Source organism: Corvus hawaiiensis, chromosome 4 (genome assembly GCF_020740725.1).
Source record: "Corvus hawaiiensis isolate bCorHaw1 chromosome 4, bCorHaw1.pri.cur, whole genome shotgun sequence".
NCBI classification, from domain to species: domain Eukaryota; kingdom Metazoa; phylum Chordata; class Aves; order Passeriformes; family Corvidae; genus Corvus; species Corvus hawaiiensis.
The window spans coordinates 61,618,161-61,643,690 of NC_063216.1; the positions used below are offsets into that span (position 1 = coordinate 61,618,161).

Consider the following 25,530-nt stretch of genomic DNA (forward strand, 5'->3'; position numbering starts at 1 on the left):
TATACGTGCGTGTGTGTGTGTGTGTGCATATACTGCATGCACATCTGTTTATTATACATAGAATCATTAAGATTGAAAAAGATCTCCAAGATCATCAAGTCCAGTCTTCAACCTAATACCACTATGCCAACTAAACCATATCACAAAGTGCCACATCCATTTGTTTTGAACACTTCATGAATGGCAACTCCACCACTTCCTGGGGAGCCTGTTCAATTCTTAACCGCCCTCTTTCAGTGTAGAAATTTTTCCTGATATTCAACCTGAACTGCCCCTGGCACAACTTGAGGCCATGTCCCCTTGTCCTGTCACTAGTTGCCTGGAAGTAGGAGTACACAAAACAACAGAACTAAAAAAAAAAAAAAAAAAAAAAAAAAGAAAAAAAAAAAAAGTAGTTTCAGCATCTCTCAGTAGAGCTCAAACTTGTTACCCAAGATGCAGAATATTGTAATATGTAAACTTCTGTTGGCAGGCAAATGTTTGCAACATCAAGATGTGCAATTCTAAGTTACATTTTTAATTTCTTGTATTGAGGTGTTACAAAATACATTTAAGTGGATCAGTTAGTAACTAATGCTGCTTTGGCTGTAACAAGACAGTTTTACCCATTTGTGTTTTAAATATTTATTCAAAGGTTCCAGACTATTTGGATCATATTAAACATCCTATGGATTTCTCTACCATGCGAAAACGGTTAGAAGCGCAAGGCTATAAAAACCTCGCTGAGTTTGAAGAAGACTTCAATCTTATCATAGATAACTGTATGAAATACAATGCAAAAGATACAATATTTTATAGAGCTGCAGTGCGGTTACGAGATCAAGGAGGTGTAGTTCTCAGGCAAGCCAGGCGAGATGCTGAAGGAATTGGCTATAATAATGAAACTGGAATGCACTTACCGGAAAGGCCTAAACTTGAGTCACCCCAGCCTTTCTCCTGGGAAGATGGTAAGATGTTTTTCGATTATTTTTGGAAGTTGCATTTTTCATTGCGCACAGAGCGTATGTTCCATACAGGTGTTTAGGATTGTTGCTGTTCCGTTTGCTAACTAGATTCCCCATCCCCCATTAAAAACACTGCTTGAAAGATTATGGTGTTTCTGTTCTACCAGATCTGTCGTTAGACATCAGTGCCATCTGGATTCTGATTTTGGCACAGTCAGAGCCTAATGTAACAACTTACACAGAAAAGGTTTTTAAGTTGATTGCTTTCTTTCACATGATGTAAGACATGGAAAATGACTACCAGTGTTCATAAAGCTCAGTATATTTTTAAATAACCTACTATATTAAAAAATTGAGCACGTTTGTAATGCTAGGAATTAAAATTTATTCTTTTGACATACACGTGAGTTTTCTAAGGTTGGGCAGTGGAGGAGAATAATTAACACATTTCTTTTATAACTGTAATTTTGTCCTTTTCTTTAGCAAGAAGGAATTAATCTATTAGAGTGGGAAGGATTAATTATGTCTTCCTTCTGACCTTTTACTTCTTTGCTCTACTATGGAGTTTTTTTGAGCAAAATGCTGGTTAAGAAAAATAGTAAATATATAGTAGGAAATATTTCACCATTTCTGACTCTAATCTAAACAGGTTTTTGACAGTATTTTTTTATTTTCGCATGTGATTTTTTTTTCCTCCTCTTGGTATTATTATTCTGAGAAATATTCTGGGAAATGCTAACATGTTTTCAATTGTACGTGTTTTGACTTCAGTGGATAGGTTACTGAATCCTGCAAACAGAGCACATATGTCCTTGGAAGAACAGCTGAGAGAGCTGCTAGAAAAACTTGATCTCACCTGTGCAATGAAATCCAGTGGGTCAAGGAGCAAAAGAGCAAAGCTGTTAAAGAAAGAAATCAGCATTATTCGCAACAAACTAAGTCAGCAACACAACCAGGCTCCCCAAATAGAATCAGGTATTGGAAGTTTCGAAGAAGAAAGTGCAGCATTAGAACAAGACGGAGAAGAAGAAGGTAAGATTGTAAACCATGTTTAAATGAGTACTGTTCTGAACCATTTCAGTCAGGTGCTGTAATGTGAATAATAATGTGAATTAAAGAGTTTGATAAATTAATATTCGTTACGTTTAAAATACTGATTTTAAAATTAAAATATTAGTTTTGAAATATGCAAATAGCTGCTTAATCACAACAAATATTTTAAGAGTAGAATGATCTTCTTAAAAAAACCTCCATCCGTTATTTTTCATGGTAGCAAGGCTTTAAAAATTTAAGTGTTACAAAGTGAAAGTGCAAACAATCTCATAGGAAAAGCAGTTGGAAATGGCTGAGTGAAAAATATCTTTGTACTTTTGGAAATACACTTAAATGTCGAAATACGTATTAGGGATCATGTGAGCCTTGGTCAATGGTAATGAAGACTCTGGCTGTTGTACTGTGTTTTTAGCCTTTTTTATTCTCTGCTCTAGACTCCGGGGAGGAGGATGGGTAGGTTTTGGGGTTGTTTATTTATTTATTTATTTATTTATTTTAAATAAAGCTAACTATTGATAAGACCTAACAAATTTCATGTATCAAGTCAGCTGTATCTACCCAGCTCTTCCCCTTTTTCTTCTCTTCCTCCTCAAAACATTTGTCTCAGAACTGCATCTACTCTTGGCTAATTGCCATTGATTTCAGTGAGAGCAGTGTGCTAGGACTAACTTCGTATTTCATATTTGAATATCATATTTGCATTTTTAACTTTTAAATGAGTTTCGGAGGTTTTTATTGCTCATTTTTAAATGATGCAGAAAAAATCTGTCACTCAAATAAGAATTCTGTTGACTTTGTTTCATGATTAGCTCTAAGAAACTAAACTTTTTCTTTAGGACAGTTAGAGATGGGTTTCATTTTTGAATAAGTGCATTGAATAGGAGGAGGAAAGAGCTCAAGGGAAAGTGGAAGCACGGTAATAAATAAAATGGTCTCTCTCTGTTGCAGCTTGATGCTCTCCAAATTTTTGGAAGGTGAAGTCAATAAAATGATTGTCCTTAACTGCCATTCAAACAGCAACTTAGTGTTTAATTGCAAACATAGAACTTGCTGGAGATTTGAGCATCGTTAGAAAAAGCATACATGAATCAGCGCATTATCTTGTTCTGAGGCTTTTAAGTGTTCTCAAAATGTTTAATGGATTGGGTTTTTTTAATTTGGGTGTTGTTTTTAATTTTCAAGTGATGATGGTATTAAAATAGTCCTTTAGGAATGTGAGTTTTGGCAGTGAATGAATCCACAACTTATTTGTAGCTTAACCTTTTTATGCCACAGCCTTTCACTTCAGCTATTTTTTGTGAAAAAAATAGTCCAAAGTGAGCAGTAGCTCTTTTCTTATATTTACAGTATATTACAGCTTTTTAAATAAAATGTAATGAAAGGCATGATCCAGGGCTGATTGGCATTGTTGTTACGGTTCTGATCTAGTGAAGAGTAATAATAATTAGTTCAAATTTCAGTTCTCAAATGGAAGGTACATAGACGAGTAAAGAAAACAAATTGCCCAAAAAAAGATAAGAAAAGTATTAGAATCCTGTGCCCAGGATCTCTACAGGAGGTGACTTTGGTAGAGCTGTGAACTACCCCTCCTTGCAATTCAGTTTCCAGTCTCGGATCATCTGAAAAATACGGTACCAGAATAACCCCATGAAATTTAGGTTTTATTTCTTAATAATTCTCAAGTGGTTTTATGTTCTTAAATATTTTTTTGAATATTTTCTAATTACTTGTAAGAAAATCAGAATTTGTTCACAAAGAAAGTCACCTTGGAGATTCTAAACTATAGCATTTTTTGATTGCTGGTAGTTTAAATGTGCTTATCTGACTGTACATTTCATTCTTCTGTTTTCCTGAAATATTAGTTACCAATTCTAATACCTGCGTGCCTTCAAATGATGTGAGCACAGTCCCACTGTATTGTAAAAATAGGTATTTTTAATATGAACTATGCTATTATTTGATTAAACCTTAAACAACAGGGTAGAGATTTTTCTGCACTTAGAAGTCATTGATTTCCAAGTGAACATTGCTGGGCCAAAACCAAACAACAGACTGCAAATAGAGAACTTTAAATGCTTGGGGATTTTATGCCTTTCTTCAGGTGGCATAGAAAATTTAACTAAGTTTAAATATTTTATGTGATAACATAAATAATACATTGGTATTATACAGTTACTCTAGAATAAGTATTGTCTTCTATTTTGGAAGCTAGAAGGGTTTTAACATCTTTTTGAGTTGATAATTATGGGTTAGGACATCCTTCTGTTCGTATCAGGGTATGCTGCAATGGTAGAATGTTTATTTTCTTTCCAATTACTTGCAATGAAAAACTGAAACTACTTTTATACACCCACTGTCATATCTCTATTGTCTTTTCCCAGCATGGATTTAGGGAAACTGAGTGGGACATGATCATATTAAAAAAAATTAAAATATGGGGCAGGGGGAAGGGGCCTGGAGAGAAACGGTAGAGGGTGGTTTTTCTGATTTCTCCTATCAAGTCTGCATTGTGAAGTGTGTTACTTGTCAACTAGTGGCTAATCAAGATGCAAGGTTTTGGGGGTGTTGGGTTTTTCTCCCCCATTTTTTATTACTTTTTCCTTTTGGTAGATAAAACTTCTGGTCACAACTGTAAAACAGCTTTACAAATCATACCCTTGTGTAGATTTTGTAACACATTTTAGTTCACTGAAGTAGAATAGGTTACAAAATTTTTATTTTTTTTTACTGGTTATCTGATAAAATTTTTCATAGGCAGATAAGGTGAATATTGATAAGGTGAAATAGATTAAAATGTATATTATCAAAAATTTTACTTGAATGGCAGTATAATTGCATTTAACAGATAATGATCCACCACCCCAACTTTCTAATGAAAAAATAGGTTTTGTAGTTTCTAGTTAATGAAACTAACATAACTGCATGAGAGGAAAAAAGTACTTATCCAGGTATAAATTGTTAACACCAACTATAAACATCTTCTTCTCTACCCCTGTTACATTCCCAGTATAAAAGTAGGAACTACTAACTAGGACAGATTGTTGCTAGACAAGTTTTGTTTTTAAAATGTTATGCTTTGTTTCCAGACAACAATTTATTTGGTGGGCTGCACATTTATAGTGAGTTTTATAATAGACTTTATAACTACAGGTTTTCAAAAATCACACTCTATTTATAATTTTTTCAGGAGATAAATCTCCCCCTAAACTTGAACCATCAGATGCATTACCTCTTCCTTCAAACTTGGAGACTAATTCAGAACCACCAACCCTCAAACCAGTAGAACTCAATCCAGAGCAGAGTAAGCTTTACAAAAGAGTAAAATTTGATAATGAATTATATAGCACTTCCATTCAGAAAGAAATAAATGGACACACTCCAGAACACTTACTTGACAGTAATCTCAATGAGTCGACTGTTTCTGCTGTAGCTGAGTCATCAACTGATGTAAACAGACGTACATCCATTCTCTTCTGCAAATCGAAAAGTATAAGCCCCCAAAAGTCTGCAAAGAACACTGAAACCCAGCCAACTTCTCCACAGCTAGGGACCAAAACCTTTTTGTCTGTAGTCCTTCCAAGGTTGGAGACACTTCTGCACCCAAGGAAAAGATCAAGGAGTGCATGTGGAGATTCTGAGGTTGACGATGAGTCCCCTGTAAAGCGCTTGGATACAGGTAAATGTTTACAAAACTTATTTGAATGGATGCATCTGGAAAGTTAATATACCTGTTAATTTTTACGTACGTGTGGTTGTTAATCTTCGGATTTTAGGACTTGAAACAGGCTGTCCTCACAGTTGAGTAGTTATAGTTGAGAAAATGGTTACTCATTTTTGTGTTGGCCCTTGACAGTAACACCTACTGAACCAAGTTTGGGTTCTTTGGTTTCATGATGCAGTTTTTAAGATTACACATACAGGTGCGTGATTTTTTTTTTCTTTAGTTGAAACCTGTAGGAAAGATTAATCAGCTGCTTTTTTTCCTGTTAAATTCCATGGAAACTTGACATACAGTGCCAAAAAGAGAAGGCTTGTAAGCAGGAGCATGAAAAATACTTGTGCCATGTATGATTTCATTTTGCCAAGTGTTACTCCAAGCATATTTTAACATTATGAAACTGATGACTGTGTATGAGGCACTTTATATATCTATGTATTTTATGGAAGTGTTAAAATCCCAAAGTAAAATGACACTTCATGTGGTTTTTTTTTCTTTAGTCTGTTCACTTTAAGTGAAATTGAAGGATCTGAGTGGAAGATTATGCTCTTAAAGAGACTTCTCTAAAGGATATTTTAAAGAAAATGTTATCTTGATACATTAGTGCAGAACAGCTCAAGACATTAATCACATCTTTTACTTAGCACACCTTAGTTCTACTAATTTGAGAAGTTTGTATAAAACCTTTGAGGACTAAAAGGAGCATAAGGAAATTACTTATGGATATCTCCCTGTCATCCGTGGCTATTGCTATGGATGAAATAAGTACTCTTTCATTGTCATGTTGGGAACCCTTAGCAGATATGAAAACAGCGTGTGGGGAGTTGTCTTTGAATGAAAGAGATAGGAGTTTAACATTGTGTGAAGATGTGCTCCAAAAGCTGGGGAAGGAGAGGGGCTTATATCTGGAGGGAAAAGGGGACCATTGTCGATTTTTATGTTGTTTCTTTTTTGTTTGTTTGGTGGGAATTTTTTTGTTTTGAATTGTGGGATTTTTTGGGGTGGGGGGTGGTGCTTTTTTTTTAGTTAGTTGGTTAGCTTGGGTTTTTTGAATGATCAGGTGGAGACACTAATGATTCTAATGCTGGAATCATGGCATGAGAAGATGTTATGTAAGATTTAGTGGGGGGAAGTCTCTTTCATTTGTATTTTTGGGGTTCTGTTTGGTTTTCTTCTTTGGAAAGCCTCAAATTCCATTCCTTTTCCTGACACCTTGGAAAGAGCATGCAGATCTGGTCTGGTACTTTGGTTCTGAAGTAAGAGCCAAGTGAAGGTAGTGTGATTATAGAAATGAGTTAATGTTTATTAATAATATAAAAAGCTTTGGTTTCCAAATATCCTAATTTGCCAGTTTATAATCTAGATAATTTCATTATGTACCTGTATATAGATTGCATTTTATCACACACAGTGAATCATTTTGTGCTAGATTACACCAGGAATTAGTACTAATTCCTTGAAATTTTTATATTGAACATTGTGAATTTTTTCTTTGGGGGAAAGAAAAGGTTTTTATTTTGTAAGAAAGCTAACTTAATTCTTAAAGGGAAAAAAAAGGCAGCAACAAAACCAAAACCCACCAGATTTCTAAATATGTTTAAATTCAGCTATTTTGCTTCTTTTTCTCTTGGAGTTAGGTGTATGTGGAGCAAATGTGCTTTTGATTAGCTTCAAAACAAACAACCCAGTTCCAGGAATAAAATCCAGAAGCTCCGAGATTTTTCTGTTGTTATTTTAAAACTAAATTATGTAGTCTCTTCCTGAAGCTAGTAAAGATATAAACAGAATTAAATCTATGTAGAACAAATACTTAGGGGGCATTCATAGTTAGAATTTCTACTTGTTCAAGAAGAATGAATTGAAACAATTTAGCCAGTTAATATTCACCTGAAAATGTTCTAGTTATTCTTTAATAGCATCTTGTTTTTTAAACATATATGGTTCATACAGGTGTGGCAGCTTATCAGATCTTACTCCTTTTATTAGGTTTCCTGTTTGCAACCAAACATTTTGCTTTCACAAAGGAAATTTTATTCCTCATGTTATTTTCAAATTTGTGTCTCCATACTAATTCAAGCAATTTGCAGTTGGCAGCTATCTTGAGCTACAGTTCAGCAGGAAACTAGCACAAATGTCAGATACTTACCAAAATTTAAAAACAGTTAAGATTTTTTGTGTATGCAGCTGATGTTGATTCATGCAGATGTCTGTATTATGATAAAAATGCATCAGATCATGTATACAGTAATACATTATTTCTATTTATTTTTTACAAAATTTAATCTCATGCTGTAGGTAAAAATGTTTTTATTCAGTAGAATCCAGCAGAGCTTTTTCCAAAGCCACCCAATCATAGGAAAAGGCATGCCACAGGCTTCTTATGTGCGTTGACATGAGTTAGCAGCTTTGTGGGAAGTCCCTGCAGTTGAAAATGAATTATTGTTGCACAGTTTTTTGAATGGTGTGAATGTTAAATATCCTTAATTTTACTGGATATAGAAAAAGTCATTAAAAAGAACTTTGCTTAATATGCAAAGCATTGACATTTTAAGTGGTCGAGAGCAGCACTGTCACATCTTCTTTTCCTTCTTACCTACTCATAGCCAGTGTGAGGGTTTTTGGCATTATTTAAGGATGTCTTGTCTTTTCTGTCCTGTACTGTACAGTCTCTTCAGTGTTTGCTGCTTTCTTGTCAGTCCTGTATTCTTACATGATGAAGTTCAAAGGAAGACTCTAAAGTTTATTTAGTTGAGTAAAACCATACCTACTTGGTTGTTCCACTACTATTATAGAGTGCTTTTATTGTGTTCTTTTGACTTACATTTGGGGTTGGCGTTTTTGCCAGTTATTTTCAAGGACACACACAGGATCCACTGACACACTCCTTTGTAAGTGTGGTGTCCCATATGTTGTTGGTTTTCATACACAAGATTACTGAAATGCCAGCTCTTTTTCAGTCATATTGAACAATATGACTTAACCTTCAAAGAGGACTGAAAACAGTTCCTTTCAATACTCTGACCTTTTATATTTGAATCTTTAAAATACATGAAGCAGTAGTGTAGTGTAATCTTAAATTTAAATTTTCTAGTGCTCTGCTAGGGCATTATCACAGAGCACATCTGTCTTCGTAGTTGCTATGTGGAAGCTGACAGCTACATAGTGGAAACGTGTTTAAAAATTTCCCATACATACTTGATGTATTTTGGGTTTGCTTCACATGGTATCTAGCAACAATTTCAAAAAAAAAAATTGTTGGTTTTACTTAGGAAATTTTGGTGACATCAGAGATTGATGTGTGATTCTTGAAGGTTAGGCATGTCAAGTCAACTGTGACCAAGTTCAATGACCTTTTCTAAATAGCCATTGTATACTTAAATCGTTTTTGTCAGGGAAATAGTTGGTGCAGTTATTACATCAGAGAAAAATGAAACTGATTAATGAATAGAAGGCAGATTTACTGGCCATTAAAAAATCTGCCTGTATCAGTTATGTAAGATAGCAGATGGAACAAAGTATTGTTTTAAGAAACCTTTTTTAACATTGTAAAATGCTAGATTATGATCAGATGAAATTTGCATGTGTATTTGGTGTTATCAATCATCTCTAAGCTTTCGTAAATTTGGGTTAATAATTCAGAGTTAACTGTTACAGTACTCTCTGTTTTAATTAGAAACTAAGTATTTAAAATACACTATCCTAAAACAACCACTGTAACTTATCACAGAATCAGGATTTCAAATAGTGATTATTATAGTGCAGTATGTTGTGTTTCTATTATTTCTTGGCCAAATAGCAGTAATAGAAGATTTCAATGAAGTATGTAATTTACTTCATATTCTTGCTTCCAGCTATACAGATTTTCTCAGGGTACTGAAGCAGATGTAAATAAATATCTAGAACGTGGATCGCTGAAACAGAATACTTCACACAGTGAAAAGCATAGAGTGGGGGAATTTATCATTTCTTAATATATACTTCACATACAGTTATCAGTATACAACAAAGATTCCTTATTAAGTCTATTAGTAAATGTTGGGCTGACTTTGTTTCTGCTTGACTACTACAAAATGATGGCACTTAAGAACTGCCTGCAAATAACCTGAACATGAATTCCATTTGCATTTGATAGAATTTAATGATGTGATGTAATGTAGTGATGACCACTATTACTTAATTTGATATAAGAGTAGAGATTATGCCTGGAGTGAAATGGAACACAGTTTATTTTTTTAATTCTTGAGTACTTGATTTCTAATAAATCTTTGCCTCTCGGGAACACAGCCCAATTTGGCTAAAAGTCAGGCTTTATGTGCGCAGCATTCAGTTACCATTCACTAAACGGAGGAAGTGAAACTAAACCATGCACATCTAAGAAATTTACGTCCTCGAAATAAATTAAAAAACTAAAATAAAGGTTCCTCAGCCAAAAAACCCAAACAAATTGGTATAGTTGCTCTTCTGGTTAGCCTACACAGGAATGATAGTACATGTGCATGTTTATCTATCTATCTATAATCTCTATTCATGAGTCAAGTGCAGCAATTTCACTCGATCTATTGACAGATCCACAGTCCTGATTTGTTGTCTTTAAGTGCATAGTGATTGTTTCATGTGAAGTCTGATGTGAAATTTAGTTATTTGAGCACTTAGTGATGTCTAAGAACTTTAGCTGCCTGACTTCAGGAGGTTTGAAAACATAAAATATTTTAAGGTGCATTTGCAAGCAAAGTATTAGAGATTGGGAAGGCCTAAAAGGAATTATTCCCAGGATTGTTAAATTTGTCAGTGTTGAGATATGGGAACTACAGGAGTCTGACTGCTGAGTTGTCAGGATGAGTTTGATTGATTGGTTTTCTAACGGGTTGATAGGCCACTGGGAAACGTAGGACCATTTACTCAGAAAATAAAGCAAATTAAGGAGAGAAATTAGGAGGAAAAAAAAAAGAACCTTGCTGCATTTCTTCATTTGTTTTTGACTCACTCAAAGTTTGGACAGGAGTTCTGGCAGCCTTAGGAAAATTTCTGCCAACTGAATTTCTGGGAACATTTTGGGAGGTAGGGGAGGGTTTTTGTAATACACGTAGAATAAAATAAGTGCATAAGGCAGAAAGAAGGGGTAGGAAACTATTTATGCCAATCAAAACTCGCAATGACTTTTAAGAAAATAAATGTTCCTTTTGGTTTTATTTCATATAAATAATCGTAGTGTTAACTTCCTGACTGTGAAAAATCCTTTTCTTATTTCTTGATTTATATTACTAAAATAGAGGGAGTTGGAACAACATAGTTGAGAATGGTGAGGATTGATGAACACTTGGATAAATGGCAAGTTTGTGCTTTTTTCAAGGCTTGTGACATGTGTGCATGTGTAAGGTACATTATACACTAGTATTCTCGAAATTTTTCTTGGGTCTTAAACATCTTAATTTCTTTGAAAGTGTTGTCTTTTGGGGTATTTTTAAGATATTAATTATTAACACCCAACTTAAAGTTCTTGGACATCACTAATCCAGTTAACTTAATTATTAACCCAACAATTGCTGTGTTTTCTAAGATGATTATAACCAAATCTTCTGCAATAAATATTTGTAGAAGCCCCTCTGTTTTTCTTGATGCTGTAGGAATTGTGGAGCATTTTGCTGTGTTTGGGTATTGCCTTTTTTTTTTTTTTTTTTTTTTTTTTTTTTTTTTGATACTTAGCTCATTTCTTGGCCCAGGTTTGGCTTTCTAAAAAATTAAATGTCATAGTCCCCTATGTGCTTCATCTGTGACATTTAAGACTATTTTTTTCTGTGTGGTGCAGATGGTAAACAGAACTGTGGGGTTTATTGAAGATATTTAAAAAGCTAGTGAATTTGGAGATTCACACATGCTTTTTATAAGTGCGTTCTTAATTTATTTAAGAAGACACTTGCCATGGTGTTGGAGCTGAGTATAGATGATCTACCTTCAAATTCACAGGCTTAGATATCGTGAAGTCCCCTTGTACCAGACACAGAAGGTACCAAAGTGGATCAAGTCAGCTGACTATTTGGAACATCGTAGAATAGTTTGGGTTGGAAGGGGCCTTCAAAGGTTATCTAGTCCAAACCCCACATACTGACCTACAGGTCTGATTTAAGAGGTGGACAATAGAAAAGGTTAATGCAGTGACTCCAACAGTAGTGTCAGGCACTGAACCTGGCAGGCGAAAGTACCAGTCACTTAAGGCCCATTCTGCTGTGAGTGGAGAGAGTGGTACAGGTTACACAGTATGGTTGAGTGAAAATTAATGTCTCTCAGAGAAGGTTTGTGTGTGGATTTGTGGTTTGTGGGGTTTTTTTCTTTTCCCCTTTTTCCACTCAGTGAGAAGAGATTAGATTATGTATTTGCATGCACAAGGGATGTCCTCCATGAAGAGTAATTATGGTATCATGTACTCGTTCACTGTATCATAGATGCAGTCTAGTATTTTGGGATGGTTTCAATTGAATAGCTCTCTTCTATGTTTCCCATTGTAGTACCCAGATGTAGGTCCTTTGGCATGCACAGGGGAAGTGTGCACATTAAGAAGCTATCCCATACAAAGAAACGTGTAGTACTCGAGAATGGGTAAAATTGAAGCAAAGTTGCTTTTTCTTGTTGCTACCAAAACAGCAGTCATTGGTCATGCTGTCACTTTGACAGGCCATGCTATCCTAATGTGGTAATGCTCCCACTTTGATTTTGTTTTCTCTTCTCCTTCCTTTTATTTTTATTTCCTTCCTTGACTTTTCCTTTTTCCCTTCCCTCCAAAGTTGTAATAATGCTCAGAAATTACTTCCTAACAGCAAGTCTGGAAAAAAGTGGAGAGAAAAGCAGATGCTGAGAACTAACCTTCATCTGATATGCATGGCTAACTCCTGAGTTCTCTAAAAAAATTCTGTGTTGACGATAAAAGTACTTTAGGTCTGAGGGGAAAAAAGCAACTACAGATTCATCTGACTAGACACAGATATGAACATGCAAGTCAGCCTTATTTTAACTCATTTGTTCAGTGTTGCCTGAAAATAGCAAAGCTGAGCTGGTATTTAATAGCTCTTGATTATTTTCTCTTGACGATGCTTCAAGCACTGTCAGGTTAACTGCATGAGCAGTGAAACATCTCATTTGGTCTTTGCAGCTCCTGTCGATGAAGCCAGGAAGACAATCTTAGGATAGGAAGCACTGTTAATTTTTGCTAGGCTGCAATAATTTTTTAGTATGATGTTTCAGTCTCAAAGGTTTCAGGTCGTGCACTTCCTCAAGTATGCTGCAAGCTATCATAGAATGAGGCTGTAAAGCACTGGATCTTTTATACTGAATCACATGAAGTTTTAATCTCCCTGCATAAGGTACCTCTCAAGGTAAAAAAGGCCTGGAAAATTAGGGCTGGGAATGCAGCTGTGTAACTTACTGAAGTAATTCAAAGATTTGCAGTTTACTGTGGTGTCCTTGTGTTATCTCAGGAGTGGCAGATCTCTGCCTTGATCTTTCTTTCAAGTAGCAACTTCAGTTTTGTTTTCTGATCCCTGTCCTAGAAAGAGGTACAAATTAAGGACCAGTTTTCCTAAATAGCTGTAGAAGGCAAATAAATGCTAAATTACTTATTTTTAATAGAACAGGATTGCTGGAGCTGCTTATGTATGAGAGCTCTGGAGTTCTCTGTCCATCTGTTTTCTTTTCTTTGGATACCATATCCAAAAGTTGTGTTTTCAGAATTACAGGGAAACCCTTACTTTAAATGAAGAAAAAAAAAGTGTTGATAAAAGCTCTGTATAAAATCCTGTAGATACTAATTTGCAAAAGTTAGTTCCATTTAGGAACAGCTTGATTCAGGAATGAAATAGCCTCTCTTTGTACGTGTAGGTCCGTCCTGCTGGGCTGCTCTGAAAGACTGCTAGGCACTAGAATTTTCATTTCAGTATGTTGATAAATAATTATCATGCTTTTTCATTATATAAGTTAAGAATTAAGATCATCTTAATTAATTGAAGTATTTAAGAAATCTCTAAAGTTTTTTTTCATTTATATCAGGATTTTGTAGGCGAGAAAGTAAAAATCTTCAAATGGAAAATGTGTAAAAAAATTTGTTCCTTTCTAAGGGATCTTTACTGTTTGGAAAAAAGATTCTGATCTTAAATCCTCTTAAGTAGTTTTTGCCAAGGTAATTAGAAGTAAATGGTCCTAAATATTACTAAATTTCTGTAGTAATTTCTTGGATCCTGAATGACATACCATTGGTCTGTATGTGATTCAGGCATTTAAAGCTTGTATTTTACAATCATCTCTGTGTGTTTCACGTGTCATAAATTACATAAACCAAAGCTGATTCAAGAATTCAGTTTGTAAAGTTAGTTTTGAATTTTTCAGATTTTGTGTATGCACTTTTTAATGACATTTTCTACTCTACTGCCTCATCAGTCTGTACCAGTGGAACAGCTGATACTGTCTTAGGAGAAGTCGTAACTTTTTTTTTTTGAGAAATGTTTCTGCTTGTATGCTCTTTTTTCATTTCAGAGTTTTCTGGAGTGTTTTCAAACTCCTCCACTAAGGTTGCCTCCCACTTGCATATTTTAAAATGCCTTGAACAATCATCCTACAGTATAGAGATCCTGTTGTAGTGCAGAGCAACATACGATCCTTCTCTTATGGAAGCTGTAGTTACTAAATGTTGGTTAGTTTTCCTTTCTGTTGTGCAAATCCGATTTTGCTCTTGTAGCAGACTCTCATCTGATTAGCCAGAGACGCATCTTAATTCTCAGATTTGAAGAAAATTAGTAGTTACAAGATGAATTCTTTGGCATTCTTTTGGAACGCATCAAATAGGCTATTCATTGAGCCACCAAACTGTATTTGTTCTGTGTCACTTAAACCTTTAAAAGTTAAAATTTTCTGGTTAGGATCTTCAAAGGTGCCACTGTTTGGTGTGTAGGTGCCACATCATGGGCTCATACTGAGCTGTCTTTGCTATCTTTAGCCATGTCCAGGTTTAAGCAAGTTTTAAAAGCTTTATTTCCAAGGGGATTCTTCACACCAGGCTTTGTAATCTTTGAGTAACTGGCTTCCATTTCGTCTGCATACTGAAGACTGTTTTAAGCACTGGAAACTTTGATGTGCTCTGATATTCATCTGTGTATTCGGAAAAGAAGAATTGTGTTTAATACACCTACTGCACTCCAGAATTTACTGTTTGAAGTAACATTTAAAGGGTTACTCTTAGGGTCACTCTTAAAAAAAGACTTAGTAGATACCTTCCTATTTCTGCAGTCTGCCCATTTTCAAGTTTCACATTTTTAAGAATACAGTAACTTTTGATGATTTATTGCCTTAAAGTATTCCTTTATCCTGTGTGTGCATACCTGTATCTATAAATTCCCCTAAATCAGTGACATCCCCTTTCTTACTCTTACTGGAGGTATTTTTAGATACGTTTCTAAACTGTGTTCTTGATGCATATCATGCACGTGGGGTTGTATTCTGTGCTTGCAATGACTTTCAGTATTTTCTTTTTCAAGAAAAAGGCCTGAAGCAAAGTGAAATTTATTTAGATTGTCCATTTAGAAACCTTAGTTATTAGTGATAGAATATGTGGGACACTTCTGTCATTCTCACTGTCTCTGGACGCTGCTGTAAGGATGGCTTATTTATTTGAAAGCTCTGTTTCCTTTCAGAGAGACTTAATGGCTTTTTCACTGTCTTCCAGGTTCTCATATTAACTAATATCATGCTGGGTATTTATCTCTTTGGATCCTAATTATTTTCTATTATCCTCAACATGGAATGGAATTCAATTAAATGATCATTTTGGAACGCAGAAAGACAATTACATTTGAAGTAATTAATTTGGATCATGTTGGAGACACCAGCCATCCTTAAAACAAAAAACAAATAGAAATGAACACTCTTGGAGGAAGTCTTTGACATATATGAAACTATGCTCTTCATTCAATATATTGCCCCATTTCCGTAAGTTACAAAGTTGTACGTGTTGTAGTATATGTGACACAGATTGGTCGCAGAGTTTTACCAGTCCCAGCATTCTTATTCCCAGAACATGTTCTGTGAGAGCAGATTAGTTAAAAATGCTACATCTCCATCCTTTTCCCTTCCCCCTTCCCCCCAAAAAGTCTCATCTTCCTTGGAGAAATGAAACCTACCAAGAAAAAGATGGGGGTTTTAAGTACAATAGACATTTTCCTCTACTGTATATGTATTTTAATGAAGAGTAACGTCACTGGTTCTGGGTAAGTGCCCAAGTCGCGACTGAAAATGAGACTAAATAGTATTATATAAGTGCACTATGTGCAGTCACTTTTTGAATGCTCCCAGTTTTTTTAGCTCCCGGGTTGAATCTCAGCCCTTCAGGTCTAGTTTTAGCAGAGCACTTCATCTTACATTTGGATGTGCTTGGTTTTGCATCAAGCTATTCATAGTACAGTTTTAAGTGCTTTAAAGTAATTTTGCATGAGTTCTGCTTCTTTCTTTTTGTTTCAGCAGAACTGTAAGATGTGATTACAGTCTGAAATGCACAATTCTGTATTCTGGGGCAGCATTTTTTACATTCATGGACATGCTGTGCTGCTTTTCAGACTATACTGAGCTTTGTTCCTCTACCTTTTTTCCAAACTTCTGCTCTCTTTTGGGAATTACCTGTTCCTCCTTCCATTAATTTGCTATGGGCAACAAGATTCTAACTTGCTTGATGTAGGTAGTCAATGAAAGTTTTAATTGCAGCTTAAGAACAAATTGGCACTGTTGAGAAAAAGTTAAAACTTTGCCTGATAAATAAAATCTTCAGTGCAGTGAGAGACCTGTGGAAAAGTATCAGGCTGAACATCTTTGCCTTACTTTTTTTTCTTCTTAGTTAGCATTTCTTTATTTTCAAAATGGTTGTGTTGTATGCTATGATTGACAAGCAGTAAATTTTCCATGTAATTTGAAGTTGAGCTGAAGATTAGAAATGGCAGTAACCCTGCATTTAAGATGGATAGCAGACTTTGTTGTTTGAGAATTCCCTTTTTAAGAGAAAAAGGTTAAGTTCTGCCTCTTGAGAGTGGACTGCTTTTTTGAAGAAACTCAAGAACAGAGGGGAAAAGTGAAAGAAATGAACCACTAATGAAAGGCTTTAAGTTTGATCTTTAGGACTTTTGGCGGGAAGGGGAGGGTTGTCATTCAGTGGTGTTGGTGAGGCAGTATGTGTAAGATCAGTACCTGACATAAAGTTTCACTCCTGACTGTAGAGAAAGCTCATTTGATCTAACAAAATAATGAGCTTTTGGAAAGTTGCAAGCAAGATGAGTTACGTCTCTCACAGATGTTCTTTATTTGACCTTCTTAGTTATATCTACTGATGCAATGAATTGCAAGTTCCTCAATGCAAATGGAGATCTTTAATTTCACTTATTCTAGCAGCTACAGGACATTGTGTGTTTCATGATTCATGGTAGAAAATAGTTTTGTAATGATAGAACAGAAACCAAATTCTGTAGTATATGCAATTTATTTTTTTTGCGTATCAGTTCTACTGCCATAAAGCACTTAGATTTTATTGCCTAGGTTTTTTCTGGCAAGTTACAAGGTCACTTGAAAACTGCTGCATCTATGACTAGATATGAGTGTGTTTTGTTTAAACTAAGCATTGAGGTTTTCCTTTCTTAAAATAATGCCTATTCCCTATAACTTCTGAAATGTGAATTGTATGAAGTTGAGTGTCATGGATTGTGTAAGCTCCTGTCATTTGGGGCTTGATGGTCAGGAAAACTACTGCTGATAGCTTGCAAGTTCTTTGTTTTTCATACTTCCACAAGCAAGAGAGAAATATGTCTAAAGGAAGCTCTAAATTCTTTTGCACGGTAGTATTCCTAATTTGTCAAAAATGTTTTGGGGTTTTTTCCCACTTACTGTAGTTTAACCCCAGCTGACAACCAAGTACCACCCAGCCACCCCCTCACTTTCCCGCTCCTCCCTCCCTGCAGTAGGATGAGGATGAGAATCAAAAAAAGGTGCAACCTGTGGGTTGAGATAAGAACAGTTTAATAATTGAAACAAAGTAAAATATAATAGTCATAATAATAGGAAAAAGAGGAATAAAACGCAAGAGAAACAAGTGATGCACAATATTGTTGCTTTGCACCCACTGACCAATGCCCAGCCCCATCCCCCAGCAGTGATCAGCGCCTCCCAGCCAACTGCCTTCAGTTTATCTATGGGGCGTGGCACTCCATGGTACAGAATATCCTTTTGGCCAGTTTGGATCAGCTGTCTTGGCCGTGCTCCCTCCTAGCTTCTTGTGCAGCTGCTCATTGGCAGAGCATGAGACACTGAAAAGTCCTTGACTTACTGTCTGCACAGTCATCAACTCAAACATTAGTGTGTTATCAACATTATACTAAATCAAAATACAGCACTGTACCAGCTACTTGGAACAAAATTTGCTCTATCTCAGTAGAAACCAGAACACCACTGTTAGTAACCAATTCTACAGATTGATAAAACATTCTTACTGTAATTGTAAGTGAATTAAATGAGTCATTAAACTCTCAAGTTATATTTAAACTAGAATAAAGCTGGACTGCCACTGCACAGAGCTGTCTCCATTGCTGTAGTTGAATGTTTCTGTTGTATCCCTTGTTTCTTAGCATCAGCAATCAGGCGATATGGTTGCTTTGTCCAGAGCGTTGCTGAAAACCGGCTCCTTACCATGACCACATATTTCTTGGTACTGACATGGTGACAATGAGAAGACATCATTGCCAGGGACTGAGAGTGCCAAAATGTCCATTTTGGTGACAGCACAGTCATAAACTGATGGACATAATAAAAATATGAAGCCCTTTTCCCCTGGGTGTGCATATATGTACAAAACCAGTGTATGCAGAGATAAGTACCCAAGTCACCTTTGGCTCATACATGGTTAAATGTTCTACACATGCTCTTATAATACAGGTACTTCTTTCCACTTTCACAGTCCATTGGGAAACCTGAACCTGTGGTCTTGTTCTGGCAGCAATCGTTACTTGATCTGTCTTTCTGTTTAAAATTCAGTCTGTGATCTGACTTGTTTCTGCTGAGGGCTGATTCACATTAGCTAGATGCCTGAGCGATAACTTGAGTAATGTGTCTCCAGCTTGTGGCAAGATAAAAACAAAACAGTTTATACACCTCACTTGAAAGATAAGTCTGACAGGATATAAAAAATAGTTTTTGCAGAGGCCTAGGAGATGTCCTTTGCAGAATGGTTTTTTCAGCTTTTCATTTCAAATGCCAAGTGAAGTGTACTGTGATAACTTAAATTCCCCTGTATACTTTCTCGTAAAGTATGCTCTGTTTCAGCACAGTCTAGGACCCAACTCCTCCTTAATCTGCAGATATTTTTATCAGCTTGCTGAGAATGACAACAATATTAATCAATAGCACTGTTCAATAGCTTGGTGCTTGACACTCAGGACAATGCTACCTTTATCATTTTTCTTCTGTAGGAAATCAAAGACAAATATAGGAGTTACAAAGCAAACACTCATGAATATTTACAGTGTCAACTAAATGACAATGAAAGAGAATGCTTATATGTAAATCTTTCAGAACATTGAGTAAATTCTCCTTTTTCTCTTCAAATCTAAATTGTTTTGATAATCCAAACGGAAGGTCTCCTGGGGTGGAGGGAAAAATCCCGTAAGTCACTGTATGGAAATGCTTGACAAATTACTGGATTGTACAAAGTAACTTGTTTAGCTCAAGTTCCTTAGTTGTCAGCCTTCTTGGCAGAGGTCTTCATAGCAAACAGACTGGAAGAATTAAACTTAATAAAAGGAGTTCTGCCATGGTTGTTTTATACTACACTGCTCTGTGGAGGGGCATGTGAAGTTACATAGTTACATAACCTAGTTTGACTGTGTCTGAATGTACAATGATCATGATGGCCTTCAAGTCTCTGGTAGTGGTAGGATGGCTGAGATGGGTAGCTTTTCCTTGTGTTGTGAGCGGCATGCTCAGAATAGAATTTGTATTAAAATTTTGTTCTCTTTGTAGCCTACAGTTTGCGGTAGCTGACTGCAGGCTGGTACCATTGCCTTCAGTGAGTGCATTTCTGATAGTATTGTAGGGTCTCTGTTGGGTTCTTTCCTTGTTAGTCCTAATGTCCACACCCCCCCCCCCCACTCCCACACACCCTGGAAGGTCTTCAGAATGCTATCTTAAAACTCTTCATTTGTCTCTTTAATCAAGTACAGAAATGGTTTAATAAGGACAATACTGTTTGTATAGCAAACCCAGAGCAGGATTTGCAACAGCCAATCAAATAAGTAGCTTGTAATAAAAAAGCCTTTTTACTGTTTTCATTACAATTGTGGAATTAAAATGTAACTTTCTTCGATGTATATAAACTTGTGTTACAAAACAGTATTAAAAACAGTAACATGTATATTATTGATTACTGGTGACAGAAAACAGTCATCATCATGTCAATCAGTCTGAATTCACTAAAATAGAAGGACTACCAGGAAGAACTCTATAGTGTCACAAAGAAATCCATACCAGTCTTACTTCCAGTGTTTGAAAAGGATTTTAATGATTACAGCTTTGCATTCAGATGAGTCTTTTGTTACCTTGTTAATCTGCCTGATTTGTAACTTTTTATTTTCTTGGGCTTTTTTCTACTCAGCTTCTGCAGGCTGATTATTTTAATAGTTGGAAACATTACATGCAAAAACTGATTTATACTCCATTTGGAATTTTGCATATTACAACCCCTGCTTTCGTTTTTTTGTACCTTACCTAAATGTTCATCCTCTCTTTAAAATCTGGACAACAGGAACTTTCTATTTATAATACTTTTTTGAAATGAAATATTTTGTTAATATTCATGTTCTTTTTCATCACACCAAAATACTTGAAGAACAAAACAATAATGATACATTGTGTGAATTCAAAAAGTTGTTAATGAAAATGGTGTGGTTTCCAGTTTGATGCCGTGTATTTTTTGTGTTATGCTGCAGGTCTATCAAATGGTTTTGGAGATGAAAGTAAAGACAGAGCATTAGATGATACTCCAGGAAGAAAAGTTGAACCTCGTCGTCGCTGTGCATCAGAATCTAGTATTTCATCTAGTAACAGTCTCTTGTGTAACTCAAGGTAAAACTGTAAATCTGAAATACAAATTTGAGACTGCATATATCAGTTTTCTATACTGCTTGTGACCCACATTGGAGGATTGCATAAATTTTGGAAAAAAGTGTGTATTTTAATTTTCTCATTTATGTCAGATCTGAGATACCTTTCAGGATTGCTGGCATTCTTCTGTTGAATTCAGATTATTGTATATCCAGGCAGTTACACTTTCAAACTGACTGTTCTTCTCTTGCTCTGTAAAGATACAGATATGTTTGTGCATATAGTATCTTGGTTTAATTACCTTCCTAATCTGGAACACTAAAAATGTGTGTGTTTATTTTTGTGAGGGCGAGAGAGAAGCAACTTAAAAAGCAGAGTCTTGTATACAGAAAAGGTAGTAGTTCAATGGGTTTGGAACTGTAGGTTGTCAGTCTATGGATTGCTGTCTAGGTCCTCCAGTGATGATAGTAACTGTGTACCAGCTATTGACTTTCTCTCCATGGAGTCTGTCGTTAAAGGCAGGACCATCAGAATGAACACCTCTGCCACCTTTGATAAGTATGTCTCCATCACCAATGGTGTATCTTCTGAAAGAACACTGATCTCTGGGTAAAAGGTAGCTGTCTCCAGTCCTGGGCTAGGATGAGGCATACAGGAGAGTATAGGGTGAATCTGTTAACAAAAAAAAAAGAGGACTTTATTCATGTGTTCACATTAAGGGAATGGTGTTAATGTACTCATGTCAAACAGGCTTTCAGAAACAAAGAGATTTAATATTGCATCTGTTTTAAATGTGATATTCTAAATCAAATTGTTAATGCAATTGTTGTTCAGATTCTATGATTTCTTGAAGAAAAGTGTGCAGAGAACAAAGTTCCCATTTTGAGTATAGTCATTTCACAATTGAAAGACTGGAATTTGTAGTGAAAAATTAAAGAGAGAATAGTTGTGTTTTCTGTGTAGTATTAGTGTTGGAGCAGTGGAACTGTCTTCTGCTGATAACCAGGCAATTCTGTGCATGAAAATAATCAGGGGTTTGGCTTTTATGTTGTTATTTGTATTCATTACACAAAATAGTTTTGGAGTTTGCTCTACTGATTTTACTCTATACTGATGAAATTTAAATTCTTGTCCAAAGTTTTGATTTATAGTGAACAATGTAAATTATCAAGTAATGGTTTTAATATTAATACTTTCGTAGTTTCAGTCTACCGAAGTGTGGTAAAGGTAAACCTGCCCTCATACGGAGACACACACTGGAAGACCGAAGTGAATTGATATCATGCATTGAAAATGGAAACTATGCCAAAGCAGCAAGAATTGCAGCTGGTAACTATAAATAATTGTATTCTTAATAGTATTGTATAACTATAATTTTGTCCATTTATTTGACAGGTTCTAACATTCTTATTTTAACTGCTTAAATACATTAAGCATTCTGAAGTTGTTGTTGATATCCTTTGAGAAACTACTGGATTCTGCTTTTGATGATTTAAAGACTTTTAAAAGAATAGTATCTGACTCGGATTTTGATTGTCTCTCCTAGCTTGACGAAATAAAGATGTTTTGAAAGAAAAAGAGAAAATGAGTTTTCTTTTACAGATCTTGTAAAAGAAAATTAGTAGTCATATGTACTAGACTAGTAACCCCTTACTCCCATGTGGAATGAATTCTGACTAGGAAGAATTCCGAGGCTCTTATTTGTATATACGCCTGTGAAGTCTCTGAGTCTGGCTGCATGCATCCTGTCAGCTTGTGTATGATTTTTTATTCAGGATTAAAATACCATTTTCTTTGTGGCTGAGAATAGTATAGGTTTCTTTCTTGATAGCTGCCCTGAACAAGAGGACTTGTACTGTTTTTATGTACCAGATACAGTTCTATGTACATATTTTTAGAAACAGTCTGTAAAGGAAGGATGCCTTAATTGAAACCCTCATGGCTCTTTCTAACTGTCATGTGAATACTTTACAAACTGTTATTAACAGAGCTGAGAAATAGAACTTACTGTGCAGAATGATTGAACTAATTTTTTTTATGTGATCACTTTAAACACTTTTTGCTTGCTATTTCTACTTTTAAAAGGTCTTAAACCACTTCTTTCCCCTAGTATGTTTTTGTAATGTTGCGATAGAACCTTTTATTATAAATAAGCAGTGCCCATTTGAAATGGGAGTGGACTGAGAATAATTGAGGAGTTAAGTTGTATTTTGGCAAGTAGTGAGCTACTTCTATCAAGTATTGCCTTACTGCTGAGAGAAAGTGCAGCTGCAGCCCCTGAATTGTATTTTGGTACCACATTTCCTCATATAAGAAATGCTGCCTCACCTTTACCACATATGAACTCGGATAACTTTTCCCCCTGCAATCACCACCCGCAGTTCCATCTTGAGGGTATAACTCACTGTATTCTGACCAGTCTCTGGACTGTATCTAGGGGACCAGTTGTGGTTTTGGTCGACTGAAAGGTTTAAACCTGTCTCAGGCTTCAATCCATTGGTCAGCAACAGAGAAGAAAATGGAGGATTCTGGTAGAAGTGTGACACTGTTGGGGCTGCCCGAGGCAGCACAGCATCCAGCTGCAGAAGTCCTTGGTGTCAGCTGCAGCAGGCAGGGAAAGCTGTCAGCTGCAACAGGCAGGGGTTGGCTGCAGCTTGCAGGGAAAGCTGTCAGCTGCAGCTTGCAGGGAAAGCTGGCTCCTTCCCAAGGAGCGAGTCCCAAACAAAGGTGGTGCAAAAGCGTCAGCAGAGGCAAAGGATGAGAGAGGGGTCTCTGTGTAGGTTCCAGCTGGTTTATTGCTTGTGGAGGGTCCAGGGACAAAAGACAAGGGAGTGAGCGAGAACAAAGTATTTTATATGGGGGTGGAACAAAGGGAAACAACCAATGGGGATCGACTGAGGAGGAGGAGCTAACAGGGGAATAACCAATAGGGATAACTTAAGGGAGGGAATTACATGAGTAGACCAATGGGGTGTCGAAGAAGGGAGAACTTTCCAGAACTAATACATAGGCAATTAAGGGAAATACACAAACATGAACTTATACATAAAACTGGGTGGCGAATTCCTGAACCAATAAACTTAAAACATGTAAACTAAGAACCACTAGGAATGTGGGAACTCACAGTAACCAAGGGGTGAGGATTAGACCTTGGTGTTCTGGAGGCCTGGCCACCAGCCCTCTGAATGCTCTGCTGCAGTGGCCACTGTCTCGTGCACTGCAACATAAGTGCACAGTAACATAAACTCAAATATTTGTTCTGAGAAGAAATAAAACATTACTGCTGCTGCCTGGAAACCTGCTGATGTTTTTGAACTTGACTGCAGGAAAGGGCAGGGCAGAGAGACCAAGAGAACTTGTTAAAAATAAATAGAAATGAAAATACAGGTTAGAACTTAGGCATAAGAATATAAAGGTGTACCAAACAAATATTGTTGAGTTACCAGGTGCTATATGAGTATCCAGGTATCCAGCACGTGGAAACATATAGCATGCAACTTGCATCTTCAAAATCACCTATTTGACAGGATTGTCATCACAGTTGTAAAAGAAACTATTATTTGAAGTACCATAATTTTATGTTTTCTTTGGAGCCTTTTCAAAGGGAAAGAATTATTGGAATTTGGCAAACACTGCCTAAGAACTAAGATGTTCTAAGATACACTATTTCTAGAAGTGTCTAAACCCTTGTTCTTTATCAGTAGGCTTGGAATAAAGTAGTAGTGTCATGTAAAGAGCTGTTATGAACACTACCTGTTTTTTATTGGTATGTGTGTGAAAGTTGGTATTAGTATTTGGATTCTAATGATCATGAGCTATTGATTAGGAAACCAAGAACTGCAGAAGATTTGTCTGAGGTTTCGTTCTGGAACATTTTAATTTTGTATCTCTTTGTTCTTAGAAGTTGGGCATAGCAGTATGTGGATTTCAACGGATGCTGCAACATCTGTTCTTGAGCCTCTGAAAGTAGTATGGGCCAAATGCAGTGGATATCCCTCTTACCCAGCTCTGGTAAGTGCCCACCTTCCCAGAAGTAGAGTAATGATACTGTTTCTGGTCTGAAAACACCATGTGCAAACTTAAGGTAATTGGTAATTTCCCATTCAGGTTGAATAAAGGTAGCTTATTCTGCCTTCTTTACTGTGCATTGAGTTTGTAAAGTTACTGCAATATCAGATTTTAAGTCAATAATCTCTGCTACCCTGCCTGTCCTTGGAGATGTGCTATACTCCTGTGTCATGGTTTAACCCCTGATGGCAGCTAAGCTTCCTGCAGCTGCTTGCTCACTCCCCATGGGTGGAGTTGGAAGTGAGGAAACTCGTGGGTTGAGATAAAGACAGTTTAATAGGGAAAGCAAAAGCTGTGCATACAAGCAAAGCAAATTCATTCCCAACCACTTCCCATGGGCAGCAGGTGTTCAGTCATCCCCAGGAACACAGGGCTCCGTCATATGTGGCTTGGGAAGACAAACACCATCACGCTGAATGTCCCCACCTTCTTCCCCCAGCTCTGTAGAATGAGCATGATGCCATATGGGATGGAATATCCCTAGGGTCAGTTGGAGTCAGCTGTGTCACCTCCAACTCCTTGTCCACCCCCAGCCTCCTCACTGGTGGGGCAGTATGAGAAGGGGAAGAGGCTTTGACTCTGTGTAAGCATGGCTCAGCGTTAACAAAAACATCTCTATATTGTCAGTGCAGTTTT

General features: G+C 36.3%; 1 protein-coding gene across 5 annotated transcripts in view; it reads left to right on the top strand.

Annotated features, from left to right (window-relative positions):
- Positions 1–25,530, top strand: part of BRD1 (bromodomain containing 1) — a 60,709-nt gene that overhangs the window by 28,852 nt on the left and 6,327 nt on the right. Inside the window, exons 6-11 of one of the 5 annotated variants that reach the window (XM_048300542.1) lie at positions 635–947; positions 1,716–1,976; positions 5,185–5,673; positions 20,712–20,847; positions 22,028–22,155; positions 24,728–24,837. In XM_048300542.1, the coding sequence (XP_048156499.1) occupies positions 635–947; positions 1,716–1,976; positions 5,185–5,673; positions 20,712–20,847; positions 22,028–22,155; positions 24,728–24,837 (1,437 nt within the window). Of the gene's footprint in view, positions 1–634; positions 948–1,715; positions 1,977–5,184; positions 5,674–15,421; positions 15,650–20,711; positions 20,848–22,027; positions 22,156–24,727; positions 24,838–25,530 lie in introns of those variants that run through there. The other 4 variants (XM_048300541.1, XM_048300543.1, XM_048300544.1 and 1 more) reach the window with 4 other exon arrangements.